This window comes from Atractosteus spatula, assembly GCF_055471065.1.
Source record: "Atractosteus spatula isolate fAtrSpa1 chromosome 10 unlocalized genomic scaffold, fAtrSpa1.hap1 SUPER_10_unloc_14, whole genome shotgun sequence".
Lineage (NCBI taxonomy): Eukaryota > Metazoa > Chordata > Actinopteri > Semionotiformes > Lepisosteidae > Atractosteus > Atractosteus spatula.
This window is the reverse complement of record NW_028296617.1, coordinates 356,828-380,259: the sequence shown is the minus strand read 5'-3', so window position 1 is coordinate 380,259 and position 23,432 is coordinate 356,828. Positions and strand designations below refer to the sequence as shown.

At 41.3% G+C, this 23,432-nt stretch overlaps 1 protein-coding gene and 2 non-coding genes across 3 annotated transcripts; 1 reads left to right on the top strand and 2 right to left on the bottom strand.

Annotated features, from left to right (window-relative positions):
• The first annotated feature begins 8,696 nt into the window (after positions 1–8,696).
• LOC148812901 (zona pellucida sperm-binding protein 3-like) lies at positions 8,697–10,914 on the top strand. Its single transcript, XM_088908466.1, has 8 exons — positions 8,697–9,254; positions 9,356–9,471; positions 9,549–9,655; positions 9,733–9,907; positions 9,985–10,102; positions 10,301–10,401; positions 10,479–10,552; positions 10,724–10,914. The coding sequence occupies exons 1-8, from the start codon at positions 8,697–8,699 to the stop codon at positions 10,912–10,914; spliced, it is 1,440 nt and encodes a 479-aa protein (XP_088764592.1).
• A 5,794-nt stretch (positions 10,915–16,708) lies between these two features.
• trnat-cgu (transfer RNA threonine (anticodon CGU)) lies at positions 16,709–16,780 on the bottom strand. Its single transcript has one exon. It is a non-coding gene; the product is annotated as a tRNA-Thr (tRNA).
• Positions 16,781–22,630: 5,850 nt separating this feature from the next.
• trnay-gua (transfer RNA tyrosine (anticodon GUA)) lies at positions 22,631–22,718 on the bottom strand. Its single transcript is given in 2 exon segments — positions 22,631–22,666; positions 22,682–22,718. It is a non-coding gene; the product is annotated as a tRNA-Tyr (tRNA).
• Between the last annotated feature and the right edge of the window lie 714 nt (positions 22,719–23,432).

The following is a 23,432-nucleotide window of genomic DNA, read 5'->3' as shown; positions in this document are numbered from 1 at the left end:
TACTCTCATAAAAGTATTGTAATTGTATTGTTCTGTTCCGTTAGTCTTGAGTGATACAAATCTTCTCTTTTACTGCACTACACTTCTCCAGAGGCCAGTTCAGCACACAAGGATCCTCAGTCAAACAAACACTGCAATCACTTAATAAAAGCCATTTCTCATCCTTTCTCTTAGTGTTGGTGCTACTATTGTATGCAAAGGAGGCGACTTGACAATGAAAGGTGTGATCATCTTAAAGAGAGTTTTCATGAAGGTGTGCGTCGTCAAGCTCTCCACTGGCAATTGACCGGGCTTGTGAAGAAACCAATCTCATTCAACAATCATACAAATTGCACAGGTTAAGGCACATGAAGCGAAATCCATGGGCTAATTGACACAAAACAATGTCGCTTCACATTATCCGCAAAGCTGTTTTGCTTGTTGACCACCTCTTCCTACATTACAGTGAGCACATACTGTATATTTCAGTTCCTTCTCTTTTATTTTCCTTACTATTTGACTGTCCCTTTCCCCCATGTGGAGATGTATCCACAGCCAAAACCCCGTGTTTCGCCCTACGTTTGTGCCAGTTTTACAGTTGGTGTAGGAGCCTGCCTTAGAGAGGTCCAGTGGCACAGCTGGTCAGTGTGTGTAGCTGTGCACAGTGGAGTTATAATGAGGTTGTGTGTTCAAGCCTTCCCTGGAGCATTAAGTCTTTTGAACGTTTTCCACCCATAAAAAGTTAATTCGCCGTAGTAGTTTCACTATGACTTTGCAGGTAAAATATTCTTAACGAGAATAATATTCTGTATATAAATAAATAACTGAACTAGAAAATATTGGAAAGAAATGGCTTGTCACACTATTCACAGCAGGCACTCAGACAGAGAAATGTCCTGTCATTAAAGAAAATTCATGAAGAAGAGGAGTGACATCATTGCAAAGGCGATATTTTCTGATGGCTGTTTTGGTTAATAATCATTTGCGTGGGAATTACTTCTGTCATTATTACTAATACTGATAAAAACAGAGAACTCACAGCTCTCTGGACGTTGCTCTGGACTCTAGAAAGTCTTTTTATTTGCAAGCGGCTCTGGAACTCAACACCTGTTGATGGGTCACTTCTGTCAGACACATCAGTGGAACCCAAGCCCACCTACACACACATTCACACACACTAATAGATATACTGTACGCCTACACTCTCACACACATTTACACTCACAGACACATCACACCTTTATACACACAATAAGACACTCACACACTCACATATATACACTCACAGACTCACAGATACACAAATAGACACTATATACGCACATAGACACCGTATACACTCTTAGGTACAGATACACTATAACTAACACTAATGCAGATACTGCTAATATTACAACAGTAACACTATTACCAAAACTTACACTATCATTGTTACTAACACTGACAAAAACTACTACTAGACTAATAATACTTATAATAACAGTAATACTCTCATGAAAATTAACATGATGATGATGAGTGTTAATACTCTGACACTAACACTATAAGTATCACTAATATTACATAAATACTAGCATTAAAACTAAAACTATCAGTAATGCTATCATCATTAATACTCACATAGACACTACACACACTGACAGACATGCCCACACATACACTTACAAATATAAAACTACACACTGACAGACACCACACACTCACGGACACAAACCATACACACACATTCTCAGGCATGCATTCACAGAAACAAATAGACACTACGCATACTCATAGACACACACTCATAGACACCAAACACTCAGAGACCCCACACGCTCACACACTAACAGACACAACAAGCTCACAGACACATACCCACACACTCACAGACACACAGCCCACACACACACACAGACACCACACACTTCCAGACACGCACCCACACACGCACAGATACCACAAACACACTTATCTACAGATACACGATAACTAACACAAATATAAATACTACTTATACTTCAATGGTAACACTATAATTATAATTTATATTAACATGAATATGAACATTAAAACTAAAACAATCAGTAGTGCCACTTTCATTGATACTCACATGAACACTAGCATTAAAACTACCAGTTGTAATCTCACTAATATTAACATGAAGACACTGATATTAGTATTAGTTGCTACCCATGACGTCACACCGCTCTCTGTGACAAATGCGAGACACTTATACGCGGGGCGCCTGTTGCCGTGATTACCATTCTTATGATTTATAAACACTGGAAATATGCATTTAAACTGTTACTTACATACATTTATGAACTTGAAATATCATTTTCTAGCTCTAGGATACAGTTACCTAAATAATAATATGAATAATCATTGTTTAATTTCGGATTGAACATTATTAACCCTAAACGCACTATGGTAATTGGTTGATACAGTCTTTATTAACCGTTTTCTAGATACTTAAACAGGGTCAAGAAATGAATCAGTACTCACCAATCGGTGAAGTTAATCGATTTTTCTACGGTTCTTCAGTTTAAATAATTGGTTGTCGATAGATAAGTGATCAATAACTCTTCTCCGTGCACTCTGTGCACCTCCCGTGGTCTCTCTCTCTCTGATCCCGGCACTCTGGCTGGTGTCTGTAATGTCACAGCGCTTATTCTGACAGAGCAGAGCGCGTCTCTGCTGCTTTTGAGTGTCTTTTTCATGAATGCCAGAGGTACTCGAAATGTTGCAAAAAGAAAAGCGTTTACTTCACAGATTAATGTGTTACAAAGTGTACCCGTGTGGAGCAGTAGAGAACGAGCACGAGTCCCTGAAATAAGCGCTTTCAAGGGTTTTACACGAATCATCAGAGTATAGAAGCCAGGAGGATCAGACTCATGTTCCTGGAGGTTAAAACGTGTATCCTGGTTTTATTTCCACCCAGCTCTCAGCTCTATAGGTAGTCTGATGATTTAAATTAACTGTATAACTGTTACAAGACTTCATCTAATTGTACATTTATAAGACTGTCTGTGAGACACTTGTGAGAGCAGCTGAATCCCAGGGCTGGTGTAGAATCACACACAGACAGGTCTTCTTCTGTTTGATCTGTGTCCCACTGCTCAGAGCTACAGACTGGTCAACTGGTCACTATTGTAGTCACGACCATCGGCCTTTGGCTACTAATAATCAATATACTGATCAGAGTGTCAATACTGATGTTTATAACATAAATACAAAGATAATTCCACACTCACTTGTGTTATAAAACACTTAAAAAACATGTTTGGAGCCTGATATACAGTAAAGAAAGTAATACTGAAGGGCTGGAAGTCCTGGAAAGCGTTAATAGAACCTTCTTGCTTCCGACCTGGAACAGAGCCCACAACTGCCAGATCAGTGACCCCTGAGCCCAGTTCACAGAGAGGAGAACCAGGAGCTCTTTTATGTCTCTAAGAGGGCTGGGAGAAAGGATAAAAGGGGGAAATGTGACTTGTGTCCAGGCTGTTCTGTCTGATATTGTTCATGTAGCAGCACTGATTGTCTGAATATCTTCTGGTTCTGGATTGTGAGGATAGAGAGCAGTACGGCGTTGATTTTTTATTCTGCCTCTGAGAATTTTTCTTCTTTGCCAAGTGGTGTTACATCCCCTTCAGATACTCTGCACAGACTGCCAGAGTGAGAGAAGAGGAGAGAGATGGACAGATAAGAGCACACACAGCGAGAGAGACATACTGTACGTCTTGATTTACTTTGAAGCAACTGTTCATTTCTTTTCTGGAACAAGTTGTTTCTGAACTTCAAGAAATTCATACAACTTCTAAAAGATAAAATACAAATCTTGCTTATCAGGACAGAAGAAATACTGCAAGAAAAAGCAGGTATTTTTTCTCCTTTTAATGAAAAGTGGAGCAAAACAACGGCAGTGCATCTCCGTCGGCTTGATTTAGTTTAATACAAGTATTCACTTCCTTTTTTGGAAATTACAGCCTGCGAAAGATGAAATAAAGTTCTTGGTTATTCTTGGTCAGTGCCGAAGAAATACTGCCGGCTGGCAGGAAAATGCCAGCATTTTATTTTCTTTAACTACAAACATGTGAATGGTGAAATGCAACGGGAGTGTGTCTCTGTACAGCTATTAAACAAAGGGCTGGTGGTTCAAGCCCACTCAGGGACGCGCTTCGGATTGTTTCAATGTGAACATAATCTCCGCTAAAAACCCTCTTGAACTTTGCAGGAAATGAGTGTTTTCACATGTGGAATTTTATCTTCAGCTGGCTGTAGGGAGAATGCCTTATACACCCTTTGTGTATCCTTAGCAAAAATATTTTAAAATTATAACAGAGTTGTTGGAGAACTTGACAATCCTTGACAATCATTATTAAATGAGCACTGAACAAATGTACATTGATATTTTTGTTGTATGTACCCTAATTTTAAAATATATAAACATAATTGTGCTGATATGGATGTTCATTTGAAGGATTTGAGGAATCTATAAAGGATCTCAGAACAACCAAAGAAACATTTGGGCATCTGCGTATTTGTAAAGATTAAAGTGCGCCGTAAGTGTGAAGTTTGCATACACGAGAGAAGAAATCAGTTTCAATGCACTTCATTAAACTGATGGCGTGCTTATCAATTGTGTATAGCAGAGGATGGCTCTGATCCATCAATCTCTGGGTTATGGGCCTAGCACGCTTCTACTGCGCCACTCAGCTATGTTTAACACAACTGCTTATGCACCTGGGATGAAAAGTTTCAACGGTAAACGCAGACGTCACTGAGCACTTGGTCTTTTGTAGTACAAATCATCACAGGCTGCTCTACAAGGGCGTGTCTTCAAGATCGTTGAGAACCAAAGCTTCTGCCTTCGTGGCTACTGATTCTTTCGTCGTTAATTCCCAAATCTTCAATGAGAATCAGTGAAACGAAAACCAAACACATGTACACACTCGCGTCCTACCGTGAAAGAAAAATGATGGAAGCATTTGCGAAAAAAACAAGAGTAGTCTGAACAGCTCCAGCCTATCAACTGCTCTACAAAGTGATCGCTACCTCCACCCCCAGTTTATAACACTGAAAATGATTCAGGAAGCACAGCAAAGTTCTAAAAGCAGTGGTTGAAAAGCGTCTAGATACATAAAATGACAATTTCTCAAAAGTAAAATCTTCATCTTTTAAATATTGTCATCCATTTATTTTCGTTTTTCTCTTTTTTTACATAACACGCTTTCGAGAAATAGACTGTCTTGTAATGAAGGCTGCATTAGAAAATGTGTATCTAAATTAAAATCGGGTTTATGACTTCTGCGTTTTTCAGCTTTCTTAGCGCTTGGATCTCGATTCACATATTGCAATGAAACCAACAGGGGAGTAAGTTTTCCTTTTCTAAATCAAAGGTGATCTGCTCACAAGGAAGTATAAAAACTTCAGCGTTTACTTTTTGAAGACCGCAAATTGTGGAAACACTATTGCTTCATAAGCTAATAAGTAACGTTTCTGAGCACGCATTGTGTTACTAATGCTGTTATTAATAAAAAAAGCTTAAATTCATATAATGGAATTTGGACGGCTCAAAGTAGTCTATTCCTTGTACAACTTTACTTGCCCGTTGAGTAGAGTTTAAAGCAACGGCAGCAGAAGTAGCAGTAATAGCAACAACGTGGTTAGAGTGTCACAATACACTCTATGAAAGTATTGCGGCTTCAGATCGTTTTGTTCTGTTGAAGCTGCCTACAGGCTCCGAATTGCTGACATTGGCTGTGATCTTTTTTCAGGTTTCATGAAATTCTTCACATATTTGAAATATTTAATTCGGGTTCGCCTAATACACGTTGCAAACCGCACCTGCAGCAGAATGCTGTGGCACATGAAGCCGTTTTGTTTATCGTTTGTAAGGATTGAGGAGCGTACTACAAATCGAGCAAGCGAAAAGAAAATTAAACAGGAGTCACTTTTTGGATTGCTAATCCATTGTGCTCTGCGCGTCTAGGTTCAAATCCATTCCTTGTCATGGTTAAGGCCTGAGACGTGTGTGTTTTTTCTAAACGGTGTTTGCATTTGTTTCCTCTTTCACTCCTGTAAACTCAGGATTTTTTTTCTTTGGTGGCAACAATACGCTTCTGCAATACAGTAAATCATAGACTCTGCTTTCAAAATAGCTGCACCAGGCATTCGGATACAGATAAACACAGGGATTTAAAATTCAGGAATATGAATGGCCAATTGCTTAAAGCTAGGGTTTTTACGTTTTCTTATTTAGCGATTTGTGTATTAATCTTTTAACAATTCATTAAAATGCTAACAATACGTAAAATCAAAACAACAGCACCGTTAAATGCTGGGGAGACAGGTAGTTTTTTTTCAATCAGATGCCAATCTCTAATGCTGTGTGTGAGAGCTTACGTACCTTTCCTTTTCTCACATTTTCTGACAACTATTCCAAAGGGGCACCCTGTCAGCTCCTAAAACTTTTTAAAAATCTGCCTGCATGTTTGATTATTGTCGTTTCATTTAGAAAAAGTTCAATATTGATCATAACTAAAGAAAATTAGGATCACGAATAAAAAAAAGGCTGAAGATGCGAGTCGCTCTTGAATCAGAGCTGGGTGACACGGGCTTCTGTTCTGATATAATTGTACGAGAAGCAGGAGGAATCTCTTCTCTCCTATGGAGCATGAGCTGAATCAGGAGTGAGACATTTCGTATGCTCGTGCATATGTTAACGCATGACCTACATCGTAAAACTAAATTAAAAACTAACATTAAGTTGTCAAAGACATTCATTTATATACAAACAAGAGACAGACAGACATAGTAATGATTCTACATTAACTTGTCCTACACTGATCAGACTAATTGAAATGTATGAAAGCCCGTTTCCGGCAGGGAGTTAAAAAAAACGCGCTATGGTATCTCAGAATTCCGACTAAGTAACTCAGAATTGCGACTTAGTAACTCACAACTCCGACTTTCTCTCTCACATTTGCAACTTCGAAATAACCCATATTTAATTGTCTGTCATTTTGTTATTATGCCGGATTCGGGTTCTAGGGCTTGTACCCTTGATACTCCCACTCTAGTTCGTGCCTCACTGCATTGGCTCGAACCCAGGTCTTGCCAGCTGAGCTAAAGAACACTTTCTTTAGCCCCGGCGGCCAGCATCCCTGTTATGCGCAGGGGAGGGCGGTGCCCTCACCACACTGCAACCAGATCGTACAAATTGTATGTCGCAAATGAACAAGTAATAGGTTTATTCCATGCTGAAAAAAAAAGAAGAAAGAAAACACGTTTCGGCTGAAACGTTGTGTTTTCTTTCTTCCTTTTTTCAGCATGGAATAAACCTATTACTTGTTCCTTTGCAGCCTACGCATGCTGACGCAGCTACCCACCTGAACTACAAATTGTATGTCGGCCGTTCCGTTACACTATATTGATGAATCGTACAAGATCATAGGATCTATAGGCCTGAAGACTTGTCTTGTACAGTGCCCTGATAAAAATCAAATTAATTACATTATTTTTTATGGAATCCCATTTCCGCCAGTGAGGCTTCCATAGTACCCGGATGGAATAGTGGACGGTGGGCTTTTTTTAAAAAAAATATTGAAACACCAGAAATACAAAAGCGGAGACAGAATATGATATAAGATAGAGAAATAGACACTTCACATCCAGAGGAATTCACAATTATAAAATCTGAAACTTATACTTTTTACATATTTCCATTGTATGTCCTTTTCTACTTAAAAAAGAAGGTCTTCTTTAGCTCAGCTAGCAAGGCCTGGGTTCGAACCAATACAGTGAGACACGAAGTAGGGTGGGAGCGGCGGGGGCACAAGCCCTGGAACCCGAATCCGTTACAATAACAGAAGGACAGACAATGAAATATGGGCTATTTCGAAGACGCAAATGTGAGAGATAAAGTCGCAATTACGAGAGATAAAGCCGGAATTCTGAGTTTTTAAGTCGCATTTCTGAGTTACTAAGTCGCAATTCTGAGTTTTTAGGTCGCAATTCTGAGATTCTAAGTCACAATTCTGAGATACCATATCGCGTTTTTTTTTTACTCCCTGGCGGAAACGGGCTTCCATTGGTTCTCAGTGCTGCGAAGCAAAAGCAATCTTTGGAAAATCAGACAAATTATTATCAGATCATGTCAAAAGCTGATCAGTATTTCTTTACTGGAAAGCAAAGGAATGCTTGTATTACACATTTTAATATGACATGCAATTACACATGAAAAATAGTAAAATTATTTTCATTGCGGTACGTGTTGATAGAACAGCCCCCTCGATAAAGGAAAGTGTGGACGGACGTGTCGCATGTTCCGTACTCTGTCTGACAGCGAGTTTAACACACTGTCCTCGGAAATTAGAAACTAATTGAACAATACATTAATCTGAGCAAATTTTACACGTGTGGGTGATTTAATTCTGTCGAAATTGCGTGGAACTCCTCCGCTGAGGTCAGATACACACGGGAAAGTGTGCAGGCGGCTTCACGGAGTCCCGCCTCAGACTGGAACTGGTTCAAATTAGACTCTGAGAACAATCCGGGTCTCTGTGTGTAACTGATTGTGTTGATTGAGCGGTAGTGTGACCAGGTGTGTGGTAGCAGGTCCTGCCAGTATAAAAACCTAGTCACCGCGTTCATACTTTATGCTCTTGCTTCAACACAGTTTAGGGTTTACTTGTCTTACTTCTGTAGCAGTTTAGCGGGACGTCAATTTGGCGATGCGCTCGTTTCTCTTTGTGTTGTGCCTGTGCGCAGGAGCCGGGCTCCCCGCACTGATCTCCGCCGGGCCGGCTGGCTTGGACTCTCGGGAATTAGCGCTCCAGGCCGACTTCCCGGCTCTCGAAGACGCAGCCCAGTTGGAGGACTTGAGCCTGGCAGATGCGCCCTCCGAAGACCTGTCTGCAAGCGAGAATGACTCGCAGTCCTTGGCTCCCGACTTCCGCCGCCTTCCCGTGTCCAGAGACGCGTACTCGCCCTACTTCGACAAGGAGAAGATGAAGCCTGAAGCCGGCAGCCGGCCCTTACCCGCCTACATCAAGAGCGTCCTGTTTCCTCCCCAGGGAGGGCGGCAGCCGGCTCGCCCGGCCATCGGGGGCACCCGAGGAGTGGCTGTGTGGTGCGACTCCAGCAGGATGTACGTGAGGGTCAGTCGGCTCCTGTTCGGCTTCAGCTGTCGGCCATCGGAGGTGACCTTGGGCAACTGCAGCGTCAGCCGAACCACACGCCATTACTTCTACTTCATCTATGGGCTTCATGAGTGTGGCACCGAGCGATCAGTAAGCGGGGCTTCATCTACAGGCAGTGTATCGATGTGAGCTGTAGGGCTAGTGTCGGGGTTGCCTTTCCTGGGAATATCCCTTCCTCTGTAACCCTGCAGGTTGTCCAGGGCCGCCTGATGTACTCCAACACTCTCCGCTATGCCCCGCCCTCCTCCAGTGCACCTGTGCATCGCTTCATTCCCTTCTCTGTGCCGGTCAAGTGCTCCTACAACAGGTAGGCAGGGCTCTGCTGCTGCTGAGAAGCCACTGGGGAAAGTGTCCAGAAGCCCCTCATCCCCCTCTGTCCTGCAGGTTCCACTACTCCTACAAGGTTGGCTATGTCCCCACTTGGGCCAGGAGAAGGACCTTCTTCAAGGACCTGAAGAACAAGCACAGCTTTGTCCTGCTCACCACCAACTGTAAGCTCCTTGAGTGAGTGGCTCCTCCTGCCTGCAGGGGGTGCTGTGTGCAGGTGTAATGCTGCCTCTCTCTCCAGCCCGCTGGGTCCGGCTCTCTCCTAAGGATGAGTACTTCCTGGGTCAGCCCATGTACTTCCAGGCCACTGCCTACTTTGCCACAGTGGAGCAGAGGCTGTACATCCACTCGTGTTACGTAACGGAGAAACCAGACCAGCACTCCCAGCCCCGTTTCCCCGTGATCGACAACTTGGGGTACGGCCCCTTCTGGGAGGGGAGGTGGGCAGGAGCTCCGAGAGCCTGCAGGGGTTCATCTTTGTCCTTGTCCCCAGGTGCATGGCGGACAGCAAGGCAGATGGCTGCCTGTCCAGGTTTGTCCCCTCCAAGCAGAAGGATGTGCTCCGCTTCACAATTGATGCCTTCCTCTTCCAGAAGAAGCTGTCCAGGAAGGTACTGCTCTCAAAGGCTGCTCAGCCTTCTTGCTCTACTGATCCATGGTCTGCTTTCACATCCATGATCTAGATGTGAACCAGACTGTGGCAGCTGTAGTGCCTAGAGCTGCCAGCTTGACTTCACAGATGGCAGAAGGTCCTTCTCTGTCCCTCTATTGGCCTTGATCCCTTAATGCTGTGACCTTCCCTCTTGCAGCATGAAGTGACTGAACTGTACATGCACTGTGTCATGGCTGTGGCTCCTGCTAAAGCAACACCAGGGACCAAGTCCTGCACCTACAACAGGGAGGCTAAGAGGTACTTCTGCAAGGAGCCTGCTGAGGGTGCTCTGGGACATGCCAGGTGGAGGCCTCACCTGTCCTCCTCTCCTTCAGGTGGGAGGAGCTGTATGGTGACCATGAGGTCTGTGCCTGCTGTGAGTCCAGGTGTGCTGGCAGCCGGAATGAAGGTGGGTCTGGTTCTCTATCCCTGGTGGATGCATCTCTGCCCAAGAGACAACCATGCTTGGACAACTGAGGAATGATCCCATGCTGGACAAAGGGACTGTTTAGATGAGTAGCATCACTGTGGGTTTCTGGGTATAGCAGATCCCTCACTCCTGGGTGCTGCTTTTCCACAGGTACCAGGAGCCTGGTGACCAGCAGTCGGGTGGCTGTGGCACCAGTAGAGGGTCCTCTGGATGTGGGAGCTGACTGGACTGAGGATGAGGAGGGAGACCCTCAGAGCTCCAGTGAAGATGTGGAGGGAGCAGAGGACTTTGGAGATGTTGGCCAGTGGACAGGTAGGGTCTGGCAGGAGGAGCTCCTGTAGGGGTGGGTGTCCTGCAGTTTAGCTGGATTGTTCTTCTTCCTCCCCAGGTGCCTGAATGAAGGCTCCAGCCTGGCCCTTGTGACTTTCCTGCCTCCACTTGCCTTGTAATGGCAACATTTCAATAAAGCTGTGAAAGACCCTTCTGCCTCCCCTTGTTTCTTTATGGTTTATAGGTTTGAAATGGAGTGGAGAAATTCAAGGGAAGTGAGACCCATTAACTGAAATATTTGTGAGGGTTCCCCTTTCAAGAATACTTCCCGTATGTGGTATGAAGAAAAGCAGAAGCAGAGTGGTAAAGAATGGAACCAGTTCAGTAAAGCTCTTCTACAGAACAAGGTGTTGAGTCTGGATTTGAAGGAGTTTAGGGAAGGTGACTCTGGTATCCTTGGACATAGAGTTCCAGAGCTCGGGGGCATAACAGGAGAAGGCCCTGTCACCCATACAGTGAAGACAGGCTTGGGGGACAGTTAGGAGAGCAGAATTAGAAGAGCGAAGGTGGGGAGTAGGGTGATAATAGATCAAACTGCTACTGAGATGCCAAGCCATGCAGAGCCTTATAGGTGAGCATGAGGATTTTCAAGTCTACCTGAAATTTGACTGGAAGCCAGTGCAAGGACTTCAGGATAGAAGTAATGTGATCACTTGCACTAGACCTGGTCAGGATTCTAGCTGCTGAATTGTGGACATACTGCAGTTTGTTCAAAGGAGGTATAGATACCCCAGCAAGTAGAGCATTACAGTAGTCAACTTGAGAGAACACAAATGTTCTCTCAAGAACATTTGAAAAGTTGATTAGCTTTTCAGCCCCAGTTAGTGATCACATAGGGCGTAGTCCAGTGATATTTCTGAGGTGGAAAAAAAGATGTTTGACAATATGCTGCACACATGGGTTGAATCTTAATCCAGAATCGAATATCACCCCAAGGTTTTTCAATTTAGGCTGAAGATCAAGTACAGAACCATCTACAGATAGGGTTATGGGATTGTTTTTTATGAAGTTGATGGGGGGTGCATGACTTCAGTCTTGTCTCAGTTAAGATAAAGGAAATTGAGTCATCCAAGTTTTTGTCAGATATGCAATTTAATAGAACAGAGACAGCCACATCAGTGTCAGGTTTGGTATGGATGTATATTTGAGTATCATCAGCATAGAAATGATAGCTGAAGCCGTGTGATCTTAAAATCTGACCGAGTGGAAACATGTAAATGCTGAAGAGCAAGGGGCCCAGTATTGAGCCCTGAGGAACACCAGACTTAACGAGACCAATTTCAGACCTGTACCCATTAAGAGAGACAAAGTGACAGCGATCAGTGAGGTAAGACTTGAACCATTTGAGACAGTGTCAGAAACTCCAAACAGTCTCAAGACAAGAAAGTTGTCATGGTCAACAGTGTCAAATGCAGCACTGAGATCAAAAAGGATGAGTATAGAAAGAGAACCAGAATCAGCAGCTATTAGCAGATCATTAGGGACTTTGACAAGGGCAGTTCCTGTGCTGTGAAGTTGATGGAAGCCAGATTGGAGGGGTTTGAAAAGGTTATTTGTCATGAGGTGGTTATGCAACTAAAATGTGACAGCACGTTCTACAATTTATGCAAGAAAGGGTTTCAGCTGTGAAACCTTCTTCAGGTTTGTTTTCTCTCTTCTCTTTTTAGCATGAAATAAACCTACAGTATTACTTGTTCCTTTGCAGATATGCATGCTGACGTAGCTACCCTCCTGAATATATTAAACGTTTCATCTATATGATTAGCACAATGTTCTCCTGAATAACTACTCGAAAGAAGCCGCAGCTCAGGTGTTAGAGAGATTTGAAATTGGTTCAGTGGATTTAGTGTCCAGACTGTGAACTGACAGTTGAAACAGGTCTTTTATAGAACCGTTTTGATTTTCTCTACTTTGTCCCCGTGACGTCATTGTCCTGCTCGCTGCCAAGCCTGACACACGGTACCATCTGGTTTCTGTCTCTTGGCGCCCACCCTGCGGTCCATGTGGGTCCTCATGCCCCAGTATTATGACAGGGACACTAAACTGTAAACAGGTGCCGTCCGTTGGCTGAGAAGTAAAACTGAGGTCCTGACTCTCTCTGGCCTTTAAAAATCCCAGGTCATCTCTTGAAAGAGTAGGGGTGTAACCCCGGCATCCTGGCCCAATTTCCCATTGGTCCTTTCCAGTCATGGCCTCCTAATAATCCCCATCTATGAATTGGCTTCATCACTCTGCTCTCCTCCCCACTGATAGCTGATGTGTGGTAAGCGTTCCGGCGCACTAAGGCTGCCGTTGCATCATCCAAGTGGGGCTACACATTGGTGGTGGTGGAGGGGAGTCCCCATTACCTGTAAAGCACTTTGAGTGGAGTGTCCAGAAAAGCACTATATAAGTGTAAGCGATAATAATAATAATTATTATTATTATGTAAATTGCAATAAAAATATAATATTTGATTCAAAATCGATTAATGTAAACTAATGCTTTTTTCAGGGCTAATATCTACTTTTTAAAAAAAAGAGAAGTCGCGATTGTGAAATTTGGAAAAGATGCACCAGCGGGTGCCTTCACATCTCCAGCTTCAGTCTCGCCTCTAGCTGCGAGAAGGTTAAAAGCACACAAGTGATCTGTAGACGATGTTCGGGGAAGAGATAATTCTGTTTTCAGCACAGGGAGTGAGAATGAGCTCAGTCCGGGTCCACGCAGAATACATTCTGGTTTGGTTACTGTTAGACTGTGCGTCTGAGGCTCTTTGGATCGCAATGTGAAAAAAAACAATTCCTCACATCGAGAGGAAGGGAAGATATCATGTTTAAAAAATCAGAACCGAAGACTTGGATCTGGGGCCTCATACTTTTCAAATTATTAAAATAATAGTTATTAAAATATCAGATTGTGTTTCTGCAACATTTCGTGCACAGTACGCCATTTTTATCTAATAATAAAACAACAGCCACAACGAGGGCTTTACACGCAGTCTGGGGTATTTTCCCCTTTTATATTTTTGCCACTTTATATCAAACCTGTTGTACTCCCAGAAGTGCACAGTATATTGTACTTAATAAAAATGTACAATTCACCACTGGTATAAACAGATGTGTGCCGTGTCTGCCTTTGTAAGCATTTGTTTAAAAAATAAGTCCACAATACGATAAAAACACAGAAAGCACAAAGTTAATAATACAACGATACAAAATCAATACCAAATCATAAAGCCAATTAAGTAGCTATCCTTTGAAAACAGAGAACACCTTTATATCTACAAAAAACTTGACATTTGCATTACAAAATGTAATTTTGAATTACAAAGCAGACAGAGTAGTCCCTTAATTCATAGATCAGATCTTGGCCAAAACAAGACAATCAGACGGGAGCTGAATTCGGAACAGGAGCCTTTGATTTGTCGTTTATTGAGCTTTTGATCAACGACTGAATTAAACAGATTCACTATTTTAACTCTTTGATTAAAATACACAAAAAGCACCTTCCTTCAAGCTAGAGTCGAACCAACAACCTAAGGATTCCCAAGTGTTTCCATTACAGTTGCCCACTCTACCAACTGAGCTACCGAAAGGATATCAGGAGCTTCTCTCTGGCACATACTGCCCAATGTAGTGAAATGTTCCGGATGAGTAAAATCCCAGATCGACATTGTTTCCAACTCATTTCCTTAGTATTTTTTACCTTGAATTTAAGCCACAAACCAGGATTCTACTGTATAAACTTCCGGGGATATTAAAACATGTTTGATGGGGCATCAATCATTCCAGGCGGAAATTTACTCCTTTTTTTTTTCTTGGGGGAAATGAGGAACAAAACTAAATGTCATTCTGTGTTTCTTAGAAGCATTATCGCAGCTAATGCATGTAATGCCTTTAGTATGTGAAGGTGAGAGTTCAGTTATGCCAGGGAGTAAAGAGAACTGAAATTTAGAAAATTCATATTTAAATAGATTGCAAATCTTCAAAGTGTTCTGTCACTGCAAAATTATTACAGGGGTCTACTAGCTGCCAGACGTGCTTGTTTTGGGACTATTTCCAATAAGTATCCCATTGTTGTGCTAATTAGAACCACAACAATGCTCCTGAGTCCTGAGCACCTGAGCTGGGCTCTGATTTTGTTCATCACGACTTCTTGTTGCAGTTGAGCTCAGAGCTAGAGATGATCTCCATATTCTACCGCAATAACTAGTCTGAAACTTAGTAAACAGTACACAGTTTTTAACTGAAGTCAGGTTGTTAAAAAATTAAACCAGCACCCTGTCACCGAAACGTACCCCGGTCTTCCGCGCGACAAGCGGGGGTACTCAACACTGTACTAACAAGGAACGCTTGTCCGTAGTTGAGCATGAGTTATGATTACTGTCAGCAGACATTTCTTAATTTCCAATGACTTTTTCTTCTGCTCTCAGCTTTTTAACGGTCATAAATGCTCAAGAAGTAATTCATTTGAGTTTGAAGTCTGTCTCTGTTACCTTCGGTCCTGATAAAGAAAAGCCGTGCGTGGGAGACTCCCTCTCTGAAGAAGTTTGCCGTCACCCTGCAAGAGAAGAGAGCCAACATTCACCGAAACAACCACTAAGACAATTAACATTAAACACGTGAAATGCGAGATGTTGTGGAAATGTTTTCTACTTAGAGATTCTGTCGTTTCTACTCTAACGAGACAGGCTCTTTGTCGGAAGTAAGATTTGAACAAACGTCTCCAGGGGAAACTGCGATCTTAACACAACGCCTTAGACCACCAGCCATCCTGTCTGTAGTTTTTATATTGTATTATGTTTTATTTATTTCTACTTGTTGATAGGGGGAAAAAAAGTGAAATCATGTAATTTGGGAACTGTCTTTTTTTCATGGGGAAAACTAGTCTGAGCAAATGTTCAAAAGTTAAGAGCAGCGCTCAATAAAAACCATCAGAAGCCGAAAGCGCTACTTATGTGGATCAGTATATTCTGATGCCGGTGCTTCTGCAGAAGAAATAAGAAAAGCTGAACTCCCGCGGTGTTGCCATTACGGCTACTCTGGCTGCAGCTGCTTTAAGATCTACTCAGCGGGCACAGAAAGTTGAAGGAGGTCAGACTGGTTTGCGCTGTCTAAATAACAGTGTGCGAATTTAGACTTATTTAAATAAGATTGTTTACAATGTAATACAAGCTCCAAAAACGTTAATACTGCACTGACTGCTATTTGAAACGCCTTCAAAAAATGACGCGTAATAGAGATTGATGCAGCTGGCTTTTATGCTTCACAATACATTGCAATCAGGAAAATAAACCAATTAGAAATATGCAATACAACGTCTTTCAGTTCGGCTATTCTTATTTCTTCTGCAGAACAACTGGTATGGGAATGTACTGATCCGCATAAGTAGCGCTTTAGGTTTCTGATCGTTTTTATTGAGCGCTGCTCTAAACTTTACATTTGCTTGTGCTAGTTTTCCACATGAAAAAAATAGATTTCCCTAATTACATGATTTCAGTTTTTTTCCTCATCAACGAGTAGAAAGACATAAAACATATAATTCAATATAAACACCACAGGCAAGTTGGCTGGGGGTCTAAGGCGTTGCGTTCACGTCACAGTTTCCCTTCGGGTTTTTTGTTCGAATCCCACTTCTGAAAAAGAGGTTTTCTCGTTTTTCTCTGTGAAAAGCCAATCAAGTTCTTAACAAATTTCATATATTAGATTTCCGCAATACGTTCTGGCTTTAACAGGAAACTGTGCGCTTCCACAGAAAGAGTAACAAGAAGAGACGTTTCCATGTTACTTGTCGACTTAGATAAAGGAACGTGGCGGTGAATAAAAGAGGCACGGACGGGGTTCGGACCCGCGATTTTCGGTTTACGAGACCGACGCCTTACCACTTGGCCACCGTGCCGTCGCTGGGAGGGGGTCAGCTTACTATATGTTGAATCAACCCTAGTAATTTTACTGTTGTAATAGAGGAACAAGAGGCGCAGTCGGTAAAATCGTTCAAAATCGTTGATTCATGGGTTGTTTGTGTCCTTTCTGATCCCTCTAATCTTTTAGTAGGACAGTGCAAGCAGGACGTGATAGGGTACAGTGACTCCCAATGTCATATGAGCTTTGTGTAATTTAGCTTTCTTAACGCTATGGGGCTCGATTCAGATATCGCTGTGAAAGCAAGGGACGAGCAAAGGTTTTTTTCTAAATTGAGGGTGATCTGCTCCCGAGTAATTATAAACACCTAGCGTTTACTGTTTACTGTTGTGTTACTGTGATAAAGGAACACCGCACTTTATCAAAATACTGCTGCTTCCTAATTTTACATAATGGTATTTAGACCGGGGAGAGTGACTGCATTCCAAGAGGCTAAAAGTTGATTTCACAAAGCCCCCATTTAATAAAATACATTAGAAACCGCAAGGAAAACAGGATGTTTTAATAAGTCTTCTCCTGGTTTTACATTATTATAGTCTTTCACATTTGAATGCATACCTTACCATAAATCTTACCTAGATTACAGGCAACGCAAACAGTTCTTAATGCACGAAGTCTATTTATAGTTGACTTTCTGCTAATCACATCTAATAGTTCATGAATCTTCCTGCCCATCATGTGTCTGCTAACCAGTTTCTCCGTTTTCTTTCTCCTGTCATTGTCAGCGAGCACATCAAGGTGGGAAAAATGTAACAGGGAAAAAGAGTAGCTGGTAGGAGTGGGATTTGAACCAAAACCTCGATCTGGAGACAAGATTACCCGTGAGAGCTAGAAAAACACAAGTATTTTATCATGGTGCTTTGGTGGTGGTGGAGGGGAGTCCCCATTACCTGTAAAGCGCTTTGAATGATGCTTTAGAACACTCAACCACCCTGACAAGTGATGGATGAATGGAGGTGCATTGAATACACCAGTAGTTCACTAACCTGAGTTGCTTTGCTGGAGAAGTGCCATGTTACCTGTTGTAAACGTCAAACGTACAAACGTGTTGTACTTTCCAACCTTTGAGTAATATTTTCCAGAGCTAGAGCGCAGTTGTCTTCAAAATCTGGATTACCTCAAAAGCAATGATGTCTGTGTAAAACAGATTGTATTTTCGGGAACCGACGTTGTATTGCATATTTCTAATTGATTTGTTTTCATTATTGTAATGTATAGTGGAGCATAAAAAAAACATCTGCAAAAATCTCTATTACGCGTCTTTGGCATTTCAAACAGTAGCGAGAGCGAGGATTAAACCCCCCTCCTGGCGATAGTTGCCTCACACTCTGAACAACCAAGTCCTGCTTATTCCCGCTGTGGGTCGCGGATGGTGTGTTTTGGTATTTACTCGAAATTACGGAGGATACATGGGACTGCATTTACCTGATAACATACCGTGATCTCTAGTACCTAATGAGCTTTGATAATTCAGCTTGCTTATCGCTTTGGGCTCAATTCAAAAGTTGCAGTGAAAGCAGGAGCTGAGCAGGATTCTGTTTAAATGGAGCCAGATCTGCTCACGACCGGGGAAACACTTCAGCATTTACTAATTGAAGACCACAATCCGCTAAAACACCCCTGTTTCTTAGACTAAAAGAAGCTAAAAGCATTTTTGAACATGGGTTATATTGTAAATACTGTTATTAAAAAGTTTATTTGCATACTGTCGGTTATTTAGACGGTGCAAAACAGGCTGCCCTTATAAAACTTTCTGTGCCCGTTTTGACCAAGGAGAAAGTATTTCTGATGGAGCGCTATGCGAAAAGATTTAATAAGCTTTACCCCTGCCAATGATTCAGCATGAAGAAGTAAAAGTTTAAAGGGAAAAGCAGCTCGCTAACACAGCCAATATTAAAAGTGATCTCGGCAGATGTTGTTCCCTACATAAAGCTAAAAGTGCCAAAGAGAATTTCTGTTGAGAAAACAAAATATTTTTTTTGCCTTGATGTCAAGCTGACGGCCTGTCTTTTAGAAAGTCTATTTCTAAACACCTCACGCAGCCTCTCAACAGACTAACAAAAAGAGCTTTTACTGATCGTATTGCATGTCTTAAAACACTAACATTTGGCAGTGGTGGGATTCAAACCCACGCTCCCAGAGAGACTGGAGCCTAAATCCTTTACCTTAGACAGCTCGGCCACGCTACCTTCCGCCATGCCCATCTTCCTCACATTGCTGGCTTGGACTGGGGGGCTTCAGCTCTTGTCGTCGGATCTAATGATATCATGACATGTGGAAGTGACTGCACCTTCATTTTCCAAGATGCTTTCAATAGCACAAACGCTACTTTCACCGGCACAAACGTGGCAATAACAAAGGAGGTGGGATTCATCCTTTGTGCTGTTTGTAGGGGCGCAACTCTACGGCGATTTACTGACTTGAAGAGCAAAAATCAAAATCCTTTGCTACTACTGTTGCTTTTTTCATAGTTTCTTCAAATCCTTCATTTGAACGTCGATTTTGAAGGATATTGATGATAATACCACATAAATTGTGGTTTTCTTGTGATCGCCAAATTTATTCAAATACCAGCCTTTTTTACATTTCCTTGCGTGTTTCACAAGGTATAATAGCCCCCCTCGCATCCTCAGCTAACATATTTTAAAATTACAATAGATTATACAGCATGTATGTTTACATTTAGATTAAAATTAAAGTAAATATACCAGAATACATACAGTGCTAACCCAATAATTCTTGTCAGGTTCTTCAACAAATCTGCATTGTTATTTTAACATGTTTCAGCTGAGGATGCAACAGGAGTATAAATGAATTTTCCCGCCAGCCATTCAAAGACCAAATTCCATGAGTGAACATTATTTTCTCAGACATTGCCGGCATTGGACTTTGCCGGTGGTATTGAATTATGTCCACAACTGTTGTAGTAGTTCCTTCTTGAAGTTCGACACGTGCAAAGCACTCATAATATCATAGGTGTTAAAGTTTGCTGAGTCTATTTAAGTCATGGTGTGTATCCCTGCCTATCATTGGGAGACGGGTAGCTTTTTTACACTCAGATTCCAATCTTCAATGCTTTGTGTGAGAGCTTACATAACTTTCATTTTCTCACATTTTCTGACGACTGTTCCAAAGGGGCACCGTGTCAATTCTGAATACTTTTAAAAAATCTGCCTGCATGTTTGATTATTGTCATTTAATTTAGAAAAAGTTCAATATTGATCATAACTAAAGAAAATAATGATCACGAATAAAAAAGGGATAAAGATGCCAGTTGATCTTGAATCACAGCTGGGTAACACGGGCTTCTGTTCTGATATGGTTATACGAGAAACAGGAGGAATCGCCAATCTCCTATAGAACATGAGTTGAATCAGGAGTGAGACATGTCGTATACTCGTGCATATGTCAATGCCTGACCTACATCATAAAACTAACATTAAGTTGTCAGAGACATTCATTTACATACAAACAAGAGACAGACCAAGTAATAATTCTACATTAGTTCAGGTGGGTAAACCTGAACTAACTAACTAATAAACCTATTAATAATTCTACATTCTACAACTAACTAATAAACCTATTAATAATTCTACATTAACGTGTCCTACACTGATCAGACTAATTGACATGGTCTGATTCAGAGCCTGTGCAGTTCGTGCTAATTACAACAACGACAGTTCTGAACCCTCATCACCGAACTGAGCACAAGTTCAGCTGTTCTCCAGTTTTGTTACGCAAGTTTTTTCATTGCAATTGAGTTCAGAGCTGGAGCTGATCTCCAGATAGTGCAGTGTTTTGGGTAAGTTGTCGAAATTCGCATGAGGCTGCAGACAACTTACCCAAAGTGTTTTCTATAGCTTTCAGGTGCAGTTCATTTATATAAAAGAATGTAAGTGGTATAAACGCAACAAGGCAGACGGCAGTCCAACCTATAATTTTCTAACGCGAGGCCTGACGCATTATTCATTACGCCACTGACCCTGCTATTGTAGTGCTAAAAAAACACGTTTTCTACATTTATGTCTGTTTAAAAATCACTCTCTAAAAAAGACAAAGGGTTTGTGTGTTGCGCTAAAATTCCACTTCATTTCGAATGCAAATAAAAACCGTTTTGTTCCAAGAAATCATAAATTTGTCACATCCTTCGTACTATACTTCTCTCTTGTATTAGTAAAGCATTTTGATTTAAACTGAACAATATATGAAAGGTTTCATTTATACACTTACACATAATAAGTATACGAATAAATACTTGGAAGAAGCCGCAGCTCAGGTATTAGAGAGATTTAAAATCGGATCAGATGATTTAGAGTCCAGACTGCAAACCAACAGCTGACACAGGTCTTTTATAGAACCGTTTTGATTTCCTCTACTTTGTCCCCGTGACGTCATTGTCCTGCTCGCAGCCGAGCCTGACACACGTCTGGTTTTTGTCGCTGGGCGCACACCCTGCGGTCCATGTGGGTCCTAATACCCCAGTACAATGACGGAACACTAAACTGTAAACAGGTGCCGTCCTTCGGCTACGACGTAAAACCGAGGTCCTGACTCTCTGTGATCATTCAGAAGAATGGTGGTGGTGGAGGGGAGTCCCCATTACCTGTAAAGCGCATTGAGTGGAGTATCCAGAACAGCGCTATATAAGTGTAAGCAATAATGATTATTATTATTATTATTATTATTATTATTATTATGATGTAAAATGCAATAAAAAATATCAAACTTTGATTGAAAATAGGTTAATGTAAAAACTGAGAAAGCTAATGGTTTTATAGGGTTATATCTACTTTTTTTTTTAAAAGCGAAGTCTGTCGCGATTGTGAAAGTTAGAGAAGGTGTACCAGCGGGTGCCTTCATATCGCGAGCATCAGTCTCGCCCGTAGCTGCGAGAAAGTTAAAAGCGCCCAAGTGAGCTGTCTTTCGTCAAAGTAATTGCCGGAGCAGTAAGACGCAGAACACCATCCAGCAGCTGTAGACGATGCTCGGGGAAGAGTAAATTCTGTTTTTAGCACAGGGAGTGAGAATGAGCTCAGTCCGGCTCCCAGCACAATCCATCCTGGTTTGGTTACAGTGCGTCTGAGGCTCTTTGGATCGTAACGTAAAAAAAAACAATTGCTCATATCGTGTGACTTCCACGACAGGAAGGAAAGGTATCACTTAAAAAAATCAGAACTGAAGATTTGGATCCTGGGCCTCAATTTGATCAAATTATTAAAATAATAATTATCAAAATATCAGACTGTGTTTCTGCAACATTTCGTGCACAGTACGCCATTTTAATCTAAAACAGTCACAACGAGGGCTTTACACGCAGTCTGGGGTATTTTCCCCTTTTATATTTTTGCCACTTTATATCGAACCTGTTATACTCCCAGAAGGGCACAGTAGCTTGTACTTAATAAAAATGTACAATTCACCACTGGTATAAACAGATGTGTGCCGTGTTTGCCTTTGTAAGCATTTGTTTAAAAAATAAGTTCACAATACGATAAAAACACAGAAAGCATAAACTTTATAGTACAACGATACAAAATCAATACCAAATCATTATGCCAATTAAATACCTATCCTTTGAAAACAGAGAACACCTTTATATCTACAAAAAAACTTGACATTGGTATGCATTTTTGGATTACAAAGCAGACAGTGTAGTCCCTTAATTCAAAGATCAGATCTTGGCCAAAACAAGACAATCAGACGTGGGCTGAATTCGGAACAGGAACCTCTACATCGTCGTTTATTGAGCTTTTGATCAATGTCTGATTGAAACAGATTCCTTTTTTAAAGAGCTTAACTCTTTGATTAAAGTACACAAAAAACACCTTCCTTCGAGCCGGAATCGAACCAACGACCTAAGGATACCCCGCTGATTTCTTTACAGTCCTCCGCGCTACCAACTGAGCTATCGAAGGAATATCAAAAATTACTCTCTGGCACATACTGCCCAATGTAGTGAAATGTTCCGGGTGATTTAAATCCCACTTCAACATCAAGTTTCCAATTCGTTTCCTTAGTCTTGTTTACCTTGAATTTAAGCCACGAACCAGGATTCTACTGTATAAACTTCCAGGGATATTACAAAATGTTTGATGGGGCATCAATCATTCCAGTCGGAAATTGACTCCTTTTTTATTCTCGAGGGATCATATTAAACATTTCATTAGTATGGAGAGGAGGATCACCATGAGACACAAAACAGTTTATTTCTATTAGAAAGTAGCGTTTGTGCTACATTAATAATATTTTCGTGGAAATAAAGAAGTTGTAAATTTTAAAATTTATATTTGAATCGAAATGTGGTTTTGAATTAAATATTAGCGCGTTCATGTAATTAGTTTGTGTTTGTCATTACTATATATATATTGCCATGTTACTAGGATTTGTAACTGAAGTTTACTAGTTGTGTTTTTTATGATGATTAGACATTTGTTGATTACAATATTGTATATAATCTATAATTTGAACTATATTTTTCATGTGTGAATATTTGTATATTTTAAGAATACATTTCTAAAATAAATCATTGGCTTTATTTACTAGTTTCTACACCTATAAAAATCTTTCTTTGATGTATAATAGACCTTTAACTATATATGTATTATAGTCTTCTAAATTTATCCGTATAA

Coding starts and splice junctions, on each gene's coding strand:
- LOC148812901 (XM_088908466.1), top strand. CDS start 8,697: ATGCGCTCGTTTCTCTTTGTGTTGTGCCTGTGCGCAGGAGCCGGGCTC. Junction 9,656..9,732: donor TGTCCTGCTCACCACCAACT/GTAAGCTCCTTG, acceptor CTCTCTCTCCAG/CCCGCTGGGTCCGGCTCTCT. Junction 9,908..9,984: donor CCCGTGATCGACAACTTGGG/GTACGGCCCCTT, acceptor CCTTGTCCCCAG/GTGCATGGCGGACAGCAAGG.